Source organism: Azolla caroliniana, unplaced genomic scaffold, assembly GCF_043228905.1.
Source record: "Azolla caroliniana isolate FFs.n. ecotype wild unplaced genomic scaffold, voAzoCaro1.0.p SCAF_18, whole genome shotgun sequence".
Taxonomy (NCBI): Eukaryota; Viridiplantae; Streptophyta; class Polypodiopsida; order Salviniales; family Salviniaceae; genus Azolla; species Azolla caroliniana.
In genome coordinates this window covers 163,744-176,691 of record NW_028230453.1, presented here as the reverse complement: position 1 = coordinate 176,691, position 12,948 = coordinate 163,744, and the positions used below count along the sequence as shown (strand labels likewise).

The following is a 12,948-nucleotide window of genomic DNA, read 5'->3' as shown; positions in this document are numbered from 1 at the left end:
TGCAGCTCGCCATTGTATACTTCTCTGTGCATAGTTTTGCTTCGGAGTCTTGTACTCCCGTGGTTTTTCCCGTACAGGGTTTTCCACGTTAAATCGTGTGTCCACTGCATTTCCCATTTTCTGCAACAACGATTCGTGTGTTTTCTTTGGTTGTGGCCGAGAGGTGAAGTTTGGAAAGTTTCGATTATTTCCATCAAAATAAAAGTTGAAAAAACCGAAACCGAACCATGAAACTGTAGTTTTTACGGTTTAATGGTTTAACGGTTTCATGGTTTGGTTCGGTTTGGTTCAAGTTTAAAAAAAAATTAACTGGTTTGGTTTGGACCCTCTCAAACCGAACCGTTACCGATTGTTACTCATGGATCACCATCTACATACATATTGTGCAAAAGCACAATTTTGTAATTCCCACGAATTAGAGAGAGGCCCTCTCTTCGACACATACGTACATACATACATACATACATACATACATGATACATATATATATACATACATACGTACATACATACATACATACATACATACATACATACATAGCAAAAGCCTCTCTAAATTCTTCCGCCAGGAAGGAACTATGGCAACCTCACTGCTTAGAAGAAGATTCAGATGTCGACGCAGCGCGCCTCCTGGCCTTCCCTGTATCATGAAGAAGCTATTCAGCTCTCCATATCAAGAAGAGCGAAGGTTCTCTTCAAACCTGTGGCGAAATCCATCCTCGGATATGGCCAAATCAGTTGGTTTCCTTCGCAGATCATCTTCAGAAACGTTTGATTCTTTTGCAGGCATGAGAAATTCCCTTTTCTCGATGGAAAACTCATTTTTTTGCAGAATATTTAGTTCATTGCCTCTGACCGACCCAGAGAGAGATAGCTGCCATGAGCTACAACGCTCTGGAAAGGTCTCTCAAGATCCGGATACTACCAATAGAACTAATGTGAAGGGAAAGAAGGCGGTTCACCATGACGTACATAGAGATACTTGCGAGATGCAGAGCTGTGGTAAAGAGATGGATAATATTGATAGTCATTATGGGAAGAGCGTGAAGGCTGCCCAGAATGATATTGGGAGAGATTCTTTTCTTGAGATGCAAAGCTCTGGAAATATCTCTAAAGACATGAACAATATTAATACATCCAATGTGAAGAGCAGGAAGGCTGCTAGGCACGGCCTCCAAGAGATGGATACTACTACTCGACTGAGTGCGAAGAGCAAGAAGGAAATTCAGCATGACGTAGAGCGAGTTACATGTGAGAATCAAAGCTCTAGAACATTTTCTAAAGACCCGGCGAAGAAAACTAATAAGAAAAGGAAGATGGCCAACCAGGAGGACCTAGAGAAAGATACATGTGAGATGCAAAACTCTGGAAAGATCATGCCTTATGAAATGGGCAATGCTAGTAGACCATATACTGAGAGCGAGAATGAAGCAGCAGTGTGGAATGCTAGACCATCCATGGCAGTAGAAGAAAGCATTGAGGCACTTGAGGGATTGTTAAATCATCTCGATGCGTCCACGCCAACTGGAGTCCTTCGAATTGGTGAAACTTGTTTGAGGCTAGCACAACTATGCGTTTCCATGGATGAAGATGCCGATAAAATCCTAATGTATGGCCAAAGAGCATTAGCTATCTTTGGATCCAACCAAGTATCTGTTGAATATGCAACATGCCTAGAGACTATTGGCTGTGCATATCACAAAAAAGGGGAGTTTGAGAAGGCAGTGAACCACTTGGAAAGGGCAGCCATGATTTTGGAGAAGCTGAGTATCACCGTGAAAGAAAAAGAATTAGGGTCTCTGAAGTATGCTGTCCAAGCCCTTCTTGGGCAAGCCAATATGGAACTTGGAAGAGAAGAAGAGGCGTTACTTAACTTTCAGGAGGCCATTGCAATTAATGAGAGGGTTTTAGAGTCGCATGATCCCGGTCTTGGGAAATCCTATCAGAAAACGGCAGAGGTATGTATTCAAGCACAAGACTTCCATGAGGCACTTATGTTGTGCATGAAAGCTCTGCCTATCTATACAGAACACTATGGAGAAAGCTCCTTGCAGGTAGCAGAATTAAGGAAACTTCTATCAGTCATTTATTATGAGCTTGATGAGTTTGATAAGGTTCTTTCTGAACATGAGATAATAAGACCTATTCTTAAGAAACTTGGCAAGCTGACAGAAGTGGCGTCGCTTGATTTAGCTGCTGGTGAAGCTTTGCTATGCCTCGAGAGGTATAAGGAGGCTATTCACAAGCTCAATGATGCTGCAAAACATGCTTTATCAGGAAGCTGCTTCCATGGACAAGCACTGGTTTTACTTTCCAAAGCTTATGCCTCATTGAAAGAAGAGAAACGTGCCTCTGATTATTGTAAGAAGGCATTGGATGTATTGAAGCAGAATGCAAAATCTTCAGTGACAGGAGCAAGCTTAGTAGAATTAGCTTCAGTCTTACAATCATTGCAAAAAATTGAGCAATCTGTATCTGTGCTTGAAATTGCATTACAAGCCTATCAACAGCAACCTATGGAGCAAGCGGCAGCTGCATATATTGAATGTCAAATAGGTCGTTTGTATCTTTTGATGGAGAACTTTAATGAAGCTTCAGTATATCTTGAAAGATCTTGTGCAAAGATGGAAAACTTGCATGGATCAGAAAGCCCCGAGCTTCTGGATGTATACAACAATCTTGGAATAGCATACATGCAACTGAAAAAACCTGATGAAGCAATAGCGAAATTTGAGGCAGCCCGTTCAATAGCAACACTCAGTGACGTAGCTGATAGTGAAGTCACTGTCACACTTTACAACAACCTGGCATGTCTGTATGATACTTTGGGCAGGTAATGCTTATATAATTCTTTTTGTGCTCGTTTTCTGATGATATTATTGTGACAATGTGTTTCACATCATGGTTACATACTTAAAGAGGAGGTGATAGGCCCTGTCAATTTCTTTTTAATATGTGCATGGCTTGAGTATATTTTTCTCTCTCATGATGTGCAAGTCTGCTACATCATGTGATGAGAAATTTGATTCCTTGGCCGTTTTGTTAGCCTATGCATATTCCTGGGAGGACATATCTTTTATCTAGGCGATTTGTGATAAAGTTGATTATTTTCCATTTGAAACTGGCACTCAACAGGTGAATATTGCATCTGTCACTTCTGACTTGTATGTTCTCATGTCCCATTCTTTCCCTTTGCCTCCCATTTTTCTCTTTTGGGGTATCTCTTTGGCTTCACACTCGTGATTTTTATCCTACTTTGGTATTGTTTCCTTCCTACAATGCAGCTTACACTTGTATATTCATTACTGTGAGTAAGGTTGGTTGAGGCTTGTGTTTTAAGGGTATCTTTCCTTTCCATCAAGTGTCAAGGTAGAGAGGTGTAATGTAAGGTTGTATTGTCTCCTCAACTTTGATTCAATTAGTGCCTGCCTTTAGCTTGGGCATCTCCTAAGTTCTATACCCTAACCATATTGTTCCAAGTCAAGCAAGGAGTTTTTTCCGATAAGGCCTTGTTTATGAATATTCAGTCTAGTTTCTTATGTGAAATCACAATGGACTCCGCATCTATTCACCTCCTTGGTGCCCATAACGGGTTTTTGTGCCATCTCCAAGTTCTTCCCAGTGCAGCCATTTATTAGGCAAATAGAATCGTTAGATTAATTCAGATTCTGCTGGCATCTTATATCCAGTTGTTATTTATGTTCATATTCTCCACTTCAGTTCATGAAGAACTGAATATAATCTTTTTGTTTGTGGTTCTGGCTTGCAGGGTAGGCGATTCTTTAATGTGTCAGAAGCTTTTAGTTGATTCAATAAAGAAGTCAGGTATTGAAACCATTGTATGCCTTGAAGCAGCCGAGGAGAAACTTGAATCCCTGATACAAAAATCAAAAACATCTGGAAACACTGATGGAAAAAACTTTGAATGAAGATAACCAGTTGGTGCCTGTATGAATCAGGATTTCGTTTTGAGCTGGTATTTACCATGTTTGGCGATGAATCTTACGTTGATGTGGATAATGTAAACAGAGTAAAACACATTTACCACGTCTGGCCGTGAATCTTAGGTTGATGCGGATGATCTTACACACAGTGAAAGAGTAACTTACCAAATATAGCAGGTATGTCTGAGCCAAACACATTGGAAAGAACGAATTTAGAGACACAGAGCATTCAGTCTTACAGGTTATTATTCCATTGGAAATATGTCCTTCTGCACATCGTAGATGGTGTATTATGCCCTTATGGATATTGTCATTTCTAATAAATATCTTTCAATGCAATGTATGTATTATTGGACATGATTTGGATTGTCTCTTGTGTTAATTGTTAAAACTAATCAGTCATAGTTCTTAGGGTATCTTAATTGCTAAGTGTACAACTTTGCTGCATTAGTTCTTTTAATTCTTAAGCAATAAGAATACATTATGAAAGTCATCTGTCATGTCTTTCAGGGTTCTTTAGCACCAAGCATCTTGATTATTAGGTGTACAACTTTGCTGCGTTAGTTCTTTTAATTCTTAACCAGTAAACATACATTAACTGTTTTCCATTTGGTGTTGAAACTCATCGTGTATACTCTTGTTCAATGTACCTAGTGATGTTTAGGGAAGACGAAAGATCAGTAAAGAGGATGTTATAGATTCCACTACCCCTAATCTATCACTGTTGTGCTGATGCTGATAAACTGAAAGAAGCAACATCAACATACCGGGGGTTTGATGACGCATCATGAGTAGTTTGTATGCTCGTTTAAAGTCTTTAGATACAAATGCCAATTGCTTGAAAGGGTAGCTAACCTCTATAACCCTATTAATCCACAGTCTGTGACCAAATAAGCATCCAGAAAACATCTTTGAGCATATGGTTGATTGTGAAGTAATCCATGTGCTCTTAACATTGTACCATGCTGTGAAAAAAAACAGGAGAATTCTTGATTGTAAAGCAATCTGTACGCTCTTAACATTGTGCCAGGCTTTATGAAAAAGCAGAAGACGAATTTGTTGTAACATAATTCTCAACTAGCTGTAAACAAATATATGTCAACCTCTTGTACGATCATATCATCGTACCACACGTTACATGTAAATATGAGCAAATTTCAATCAATATATTTACAATCAATGAAAAACCAGCATATGGGTATCATTACCTAGTTTGAGACCAAAGTGGTCTCCCATAAATTTCTTCGATAAATGATTAGTCTAGTAATGTAAGCACGTTGATGTATCCAAGCCAACTAATCTGATATACAAGGTAATATTGTGGAATTAGAATATTGACACTATAGGATACACGTAAGTAGGGTGTTATTGGTCTTGAAATATTTGTGTAGGATTCACATTGAACGAAAGATCTTGCATATTAGAGAGCATACTTATTTGCGATCTTGCTCAGTCTTTGAGTTTCTAAGTGTTCTTTTTTGTGGTGTTCTGATAGACCAATCAAACAATTATGGCATACCCAAGTTGCGAAAAGACATGTTCCTCTAATTTTGGTATGTTATGTCTAAGAAGATGGGAGTGATGATCTTGTTGTCATATTTGAGAACTCTACTTTGTCATACATATATGTATAATGTATTCAATAGGTTTTCATTAGAAAGGAACTAAGAAAGCAAAGTCATTGTGCCAAGAGAAAGATGTGGCCTATTTTAAGAAATATTGTATGCATTTACAGGTGAGTAATAATGACTAGTTTCAAGTGAGATTGTGGATAAGATTGTAGAAGCTTCTAGTGAATAATTGTGAATAGGTTCATTCAAGATAGCTTCTCATCCCATCAACAATGAGGAGCAAGAGAAACTAGAAATCTCAATGCAAAGTGGAAGCAACAAAAATGCTTTAAGTGCATGTGAATTATGACAAGTAAGTTGAAACAAAAGTAAGTTGACAATTGGGTGATCCTACAGGGCTTCTTTCTTTTTCGAGGTTTCAAATGTCTCATATATGTGCCCACCACTCCTCCCTCACGAGTCCTCCTATGTATGTAACAGCAATTATCATTGCCCAACCAAAAGTAAGTGTCGATATTTTATGGTTTAGATATATAATTAATGTATACGCAAGACAAGGTAGACACATACATACGTATACGCATGTATACTTGTAGACGTACATATTATCTACATTTGTGTATATACATACGTATGTATAAAAGATCCATATGTATGTATGTATGTATGTATGTATGTATGTATGCGTATGTCTGTCTGTCTTAATGTATACGCAAGCGCAAGACAAGGTAGACACATCCATACGTATACGCATGTATGTATACTCGTAGACATATATATACTCTGCATTCGTGTATGTACATACGTATGTATAAAAAAGATCCATATGTATGTATGTATATGACTGACTGGGCTATACGTATGTATGTATCATGTATGTATGTCTCTGTCTTCTATTCCAGTACCATATGTGTGTTATATTAGGTCTTATTGGAGGAGGGTTTTGTCTGCTACAGCAAATCGATCGAGCTTTGATCTCCCTGACAAACATGGTTGGTCTCGCATCGCGACCCATCCGTCTTCATCTTCTGCATCATCTTCATCTTCATCATCGTCATCGTCATCTTCTCAGTAAGTCATGGACTCTCCATCAAAGAAAAGGTGAAAAATGTGAGTGTGTTTTTCTGCAGGAAGCGAGGGTGTGAGAAAATGAAGGCCTGAGAGAGAGTGAAGGAGAGAGAGGAAAAGAAAGAGAAAGAGAAGAGAGAGGGAAGAGGAAGGAGGAAAGAGGGGAGAGGAAAGAGAGGCAGGCAAGGAGTCTGTAGATCATGTCTGACAGCGACACTCCCGTGGCTTTGGGAAACAGGAAATTGGTGGTACGTTATAATATGCTTCTTCCACATCTTTTCTATTTGTGTTTATATGTCACACACAGAGAGAGAGAGAGAGAGAGAGAGAGAGAGAGAGAGAATGAAGAAGATGATATATTGGCATCCACTTGAGGCTAAACATGCCACACCATAGTAAAAAACAGAAAAAACATGAACAGTGAAAGTGAAAAACAAATTTTGCCTCTAAATTGCACTGTTTGCATCTCTTCCATGAGTTTGGTTCTATGTTTGGGTTGACAAGCAATGAACATTCCTTGTGTCATCAGCAATATTCCGTCCTTGTTTAGGACCTTTAGAAAGCTTGCACAATCCCCTCGGAACTCATGGAAATCGTGCCTGATATCTCATTTGTAAGGTGGGAAAGTGATCCTCTCTTCTCTCTCTGCTTCATTGATATTCTATTTTTTCTGCTCAACATTCAGCCAACCCCCAGTTTCTATTTTAAACATAAATGTATGTATGTGCTCAGTGCATCATTGCATGGGTTCAGGGTGTAAGCTTGGATATCTACCAGTTGCGCTTGGTAAATTTTCCAATGTTGACTATTAATGTGGCTGCAATTGTACTTGAATCTATCTTGTTGTTTTAAGTTTGTATGAAAGGCTTCCGATGTGGTTGAATAAAGCATAGGCTAGATTCACGTTCTTTTCCTCCACTTGCATGCCCAGATATTCATCATCACGCCAACTTGCAAACCATTTGCGGATGTCTTAGATCCAGTTCTGGGTTTGCGTTGTAAGCATCCACATTCTGATGCAACTTTGGCGAGATGGTTTTGTTTTTTAAAGTTGTCCTTACTGCCAATATGTATTTGTAAACTATGAAGTGAATTGTGCTCTTAATCCCTAAATGATGGCATATAAATTTCTTTTGCATTATTTCTCAATGAACATATTGAATTACTGCCTCTCCAAACCCGAGCTCCATAAAGCAGACTTTGCAATGCATACGCATCAAAGGCTATCTCACTAATCTTTGTTTTGTGCTCAAGCGATGTATGTTCTCAAATTCGTAGTAGTGGGATATGTCAACCTCCATTCTCCTAGGGAGACACTAGTTTCAATTTTGTTGATGAGCTATGTCAACACTAAGGTATTTGAAACTGTAAACAACTTCAATTGATTCCTCTTCATAGTACACTACAGGTTGCTGACTTTCAGATTTGACATTGCTTCAAGTGTGTTGACTAGGTATATCACTTTGTGTGGGTCCTACAACTCTATGAACACTTCAATTCCCCCTCTTCATAGTACAACTACAGGATGCTGACTTTCAGTTACGATGGTGCTTATCACCACGACTTTGATCTTAGCCTCATTGGTTGCATGTCCACTATATTCACAGAATGTATGCACAACATCTAAACGCTTTTATGATCTCAGTTGAGAATATGCTAGTTATCACATTGCCTATATGAATGAGAAGCAATACTGTATGTCTGTAGTATAAATATTCTCACAGTGCTTCTTCATAGTGGCCAAAAATTCTGAAAGATTTTACAATCATGATGTCTTTTGTTTCTATGTATAAATGTAAAAACTGTTTCATTGATCACATTTGTAAATGTACACACACATACAGAAATTTGGAGCAATAATGTAGGAATTGTTGGATAAACTTAGAATCCGTACCTTCATGAATTGGTCTTATTCTTGGGATTTTCCATAGGGAATATAACCTAGATTATTTGAAGTCACATACATATCTTCAGGAGGAGAAGGGGTTATCCTTCTGGAATAATCAGGTCAATATTGAGTCTAGCTATTCGAAAGATAGTCAACTAGTTTTTTTTAATAGACGATACCTTGGGGAGGAAAAATGGATGATTCTATGATCGTTGGAGCTGTCAAACAAATAATTCTCCTTAATAAAGTGGGGAGACATATAGTAAATGGACATTTCAATCCTTGATGGATGTGTATCTTCTTGAATGGCATAAATATTGAACCACTTTACTTCATGATGGGAACTTTCGCAGGATGCTTGCTATGCCTGAATGGGTAAATATTGAACCACATTTAAGGTATTTCAGGGGATCACATAAGAAGTATTGAGACTCTGAGATTGCGTTTGTGCAAGCATGATGCTTTTCAAAGCAATGCCAAACTTGTGTTGTTGCTGATGCTTTTCATTTTGAAAGTTCACATGATATATTTGAGTTCCACATGCAATATAGCCATAAATTTTCTTTCCTAATTTGAAATCCTTAAAATCCATTTTGATCATATTTTCTGCATCAATCAATATATTGATTAGTGTACTATTGGATGCAATTCAAGATAGATTTTTTAATGAAGAAATAATTGACAAAGACACCAACAAGTTGAGGGTCCTTCGAGTGTGGTGATTTGAGTCATTGTGTTTATGCTGAAAGAGAAGATAATGACCCAAATCTGTGGATTTGTTGACCAACTAACATATGGTGGTACTACTGTTTGAATCAGCGTATAAGAGAGATGGAAGGTTGGGCAGTATTGTGTGTTTCACACTCTAACAGCCAAGGTAGATGTCTCCAAAACCAAAGAAGTTCTACAGATAACATTTGAAGTCGCAGAGGTCTATAATTTGTTGTATAAACAAATGAGAACCATTGTATTTGCCCAATCTAATAGTGAAGTGTCTAACACAAACACCAAATGGACTGTTCTATTTTTAACCTTCATTCAGTGATCATGAAAGTGGAGATGGTACTTAATTAACGAGTAAATTCATCAGTATTCTCAGCCTGAGGTTAATGTCTAGATTAAAAAATATTGATTCATTTTTATTGTGATGGTTTTATTAGGAAATTATGAACTATCTTTCAGATTCCACAAAAATTAATTCTACAATGTTTTTATTGCCCTATATGTTCATTTGGTTTTGTGACCTCTTTAGCATATATTAGAACTGCTTCTGAGATATTGCATTTAACATAATGTTGGTATAGGTTCTAGGAATACCGTGGGATGTTGACACTGAAGGTTTGAGGCAATTCATGAGCAAGTATGGAGAACTTTCTGATGTCATTGTCATGAAGGTAAGGAAATGTCTATAAAGGAGGAGCTAGTTTCATGTTCTCTCCATTAGCTTCAATCTTGCAGATCTTATTTTGTCCACAAAATCAGATGCTGGTTTTATGGAAGCTATTATAACATGCTCATGCTAATTAGTCCAAACATTGCATTTTACAGGATCGAGTAACTGGTCGTTCACGTGGCTTTGGTTATGTAACATTTGCATCATCAGAGAGTGCTGAAGTAAGTTAAGTTCTTTTGAGATATGAAGAAAGAAAATGCATTGATTTCCATTCTCATTTGTTGAGTTAATAAAGAAAGCACTAGGATCAAGCCACTTTCTCAATGGAAGGATGCTAGATGTAAAAATAGCAACACCCAAGGTGAGCTTCATGACTTTCTAGGAATTTTGATGAATGTATATGTTTTGGCGCTGTATCATGGAAGAATTTTTGAAGTAACAGGAAGCCATACAGCAGCCCCCCCCTTCAAAAAAGAGCAGTAGGATCTTTGTAGCTAGGGTTCCTTTAACTGTAACTGATGAGACATTCAAAAGGTATATGGATGTCCTGATTATATGCATAATGTTGATAAGCACACCATGACATGTTTCACTATTGGGCTTTTGTTCAGTTATTTTGAGAAGTTTGGAGTCATAACCGATGCTTATATGCCCAAGGTTTGCTTCTTGCATCCTCAATCTGATGTAGAGGTGTTTGAAAATTTTAGAATATGATGTATGCTAAACTTATGTTTGTGCTGTTTAACGGCGTGTCTACTGGCCTTGTGTTTTTACAGGATAAAGGTTCACATTCTCACCGAGGGATAGGATTTGTGACATTCGAGGATGCAGGCAAGGACTACATTTCTATAGGATTGATATCTGAGTTTTCAGTACTAGGGAAGCCAGTATAGCAGTGTTTAAAATTCTGAATCGTGATATGACAAATATCTCTTGCTTCACAGATTCTGTAGATAAAATCATGTCTGAGACCCATCAGTTGGGTGGGGCTACGATTGCTGTAGATCGGGCAACTCCAAAGGTATATTTCAATTTTCTTTAGAAGTTCAATTATGGTATCCACCATCATTATATGTGTGCTCATCATTGATTCATATGTTGTTCTGGAGCAGGAAGAAGTAGAGAGAGAGAAAAATGCTGATAAGCATGCTCTTCCATATGGTGTTTTCAATAGTTATCTAAATGCAGCAGCCCAACTAGGGTTTTTTGGTATGCCTCAAATGCCACATTTTGAATACCCTGGTTATATGGGGGGTTCAGGAGCACATGGCAATCCTTTTAGAATGCAAACCTCTTCTGGAAAAAGATCTGCAGGGTTAGAACATAAAGCAGAATCTAGTTACCATGGTAAAGGTGCAGGTGGTTCATCACTCTCTACCAGACACAGAGGAAATAAAATTTTCATTGGAAGATTACCATTAGAGGCTACAACTGACGAAGTGCGGTCATATTTTAGCAAATTTGGCCTCATTTTAGATGTTTATCTTCCAAAGGTAGAATAATTATCACCATTTTTCTAGAGTCAACCAAGATATGATTTCTTTATGAACGTCCACTTAGATCATTTATATTTCAAAGATGGAATAGCCATCATTGTTTTCAATGATCATTATTTTTACCAACTCTTTTTTTAGGACAAGGACAAAACAGCACACCGAGGGTTTGCGTTTGTTACGTTTGCTGAAGAAAGAGCAGTTGATCTGGTTGTTTCACGAACACATGAGATTCGAGGACAAATTGTAATTCTAGTTTCGTTAAAAATATATGAGATTCGAGGACAAATATATAGATCTCATGAAGTTAATTTTTTTCTATTTTTTCTTCTCTAGTTGGCTATAGATCAAGCTGCTCCAGTTGGTGAGGCTCCTAGTGCAGGGGCCTTCTACAATCGTAATATGATGGGTTCTGGAAGCAGGGAAGGTGGTCCTGGACCTATCAGGGGTAGCAATATGTCTGAATCTAGTAATGCTGGTTTCAGTTCTCTCTCTGGTAGCTGTGATTTTACAAATCCGGTGAGTACCTGGAGTAATAAATTTTCAATCTTAAATTTGATTATGTTTATTCCATACTTGAGATATATAGTCTCAGGTTTGAGTCTTAATTTTTTTAATCTTATTGGATTTTGATTCATGACTTAATCTTTGTGTTCTGTTTTTGTTGCAGTGGGGGATGTATGATTCCTTGCCGACAAGTTCTTCAAAGATGGAGCCACGTTATAGGCCATATTGATTCATTAAAATATATTTGGATTGCATCACTCAGCATGGCACTTGTTCAGATATGTGCTACTTGCCTGCTTAGAGTGTCTGATAATGATGTTAGTAATGACGCATTTTCTTTAACTTTTGTCACTTAGGTTTGTAATATTGTATACACTATCTAGCACTGCCTGGACTAAACTTTTCTGGCAATATCAGTTAGCTGAATTCTGCGTTCTCTTAGAAAAACTCACAAGGAAACCATCTCTTCCATTAAATCAAGATACCAAGCTGAATTCAGCATTCTATTTGTGTGTCTGAGGTGTTAAATTGGAATTGCAAATCGTTCACACAATTCATTCTCCAAAACATGTTCAGCTTGATTGATGTTTTGAAAGATCATATTCTACTTTCAGATTGTTCAAAATTTGTATAAAGAACCTTTGATGTATGTGTTTTTTTGGGTTTTCAATGAGAACTTGCACTGCGTTTGGGATATTTTTTGTGGATGTTTTGAGCAATAATTTGGATTTAGTCCCAGTAAGTTGAGTTTACCCAGACTCTTACCCAGAACAGAAATTTTTTGTTTCAGACTATGATTATGGAGATTCAGTGGAATTTTTGTTGTGAACATTCGTAATTCGAACTGCACAAGTAAATGTGATCATTAAGGTTGAAGTGAAGGAAAGAGAGTCAATTCATTAGTTTCCATTGAATCGTATGAAAAGCCATATTTAATGAGTCATATGTGCAGTTCGGTGGTCTTTGATTCATGAGGCTTCAGCACTACAATATTGAGTGAAATAACCTAAATAATCTTCTGAGATACCATTAGGCTTAAAAGTGTTATGAAATCTGATGCATCTAGATGGCAATCAAACATTCCA

At 37.6% G+C, this 12,948-nt stretch overlaps 2 protein-coding genes across 3 annotated transcripts; both read left to right on the top strand.

Annotated features, from left to right (window-relative positions):
• The first annotated feature begins 552 nt into the window (after positions 1-552).
• Positions 553-4,284, top strand: LOC147851897 (protein KINESIN LIGHT CHAIN-RELATED 3-like). The gene is made up of 2 exons (XM_087333831.1): positions 553-2,832; positions 3,769-4,284. Exons 1-2 carry the CDS (start codon positions 578-580, stop codon positions 3,926-3,928), a joined length of 2,415 nt encoding a protein of 804 aa, XP_087189957.1. The 5' UTR covers positions 553-577; the 3' UTR covers positions 3,929-4,284.
• Positions 4,285-6,415: 2,131 nt separating this feature from the next.
• On the top strand, positions 6,416-12,299 carry LOC147851896 (uncharacterized). 2 transcript variants are annotated; one of them, XM_087333832.1, is made up of 13 exons: positions 6,416-6,506; positions 6,645-6,830; positions 9,775-9,864; positions 10,019-10,084; positions 10,159-10,224; positions 10,306-10,397; positions 10,475-10,520; positions 10,640-10,694; positions 10,808-10,884; positions 10,976-11,356; positions 11,498-11,602; positions 11,693-11,875; positions 12,027-12,299. In XM_087333832.1, the coding sequence occupies exons 2-13, from the start codon at positions 6,783-6,785 to the stop codon at positions 12,090-12,092; spliced, it is 1,275 nt and encodes a 424-aa protein (XP_087189958.1). In that variant the 5' UTR covers positions 6,416-6,506; positions 6,645-6,782; the 3' UTR covers positions 12,093-12,299. The 2 variants fall into 2 exon arrangements, with proteins under 2 accessions (XP_087189958.1, XP_087189959.1); XM_087333833.1 differs by lacking the exon at positions 6,645-6,830 and having other exon boundaries at positions 6,427-6,585.
• Positions 12,300-12,948: the final 649 nt, after the last annotated feature.

Bases quoted from the DNA above. Each gene is read 5' to 3' on its own strand.
- LOC147851897 (XM_087333831.1), top strand. From the start codon at position 578: ATGGCAACCTCACTGCTTAGAAGAAGATTCAGATGTCGACGCAGCGCG. The intron at 2,833-3,768 runs GTAATGCTTATA...TCTGGCTTGCAG, and splicing joins CTGTATGATACTTTGGGCAG to GGTAGGCGATTCTTTAATGT.
- LOC147851896 (XM_087333832.1), top strand. From the start codon at position 6,783: ATGTCTGACAGCGACACTCCCGTGGCTTTGGGAAACAGGAAATTGGTG. The intron at 10,085-10,158 runs GTAAGTTAAGTT...GAGTTAATAAAG, and splicing joins CATCATCAGAGAGTGCTGAA to AAAGCACTAGGATCAAGCCA. The intron at 10,695-10,807 runs GCAAGGACTACA...CTTGCTTCACAG, and splicing joins TGTGACATTCGAGGATGCAG to ATTCTGTAGATAAAATCATG.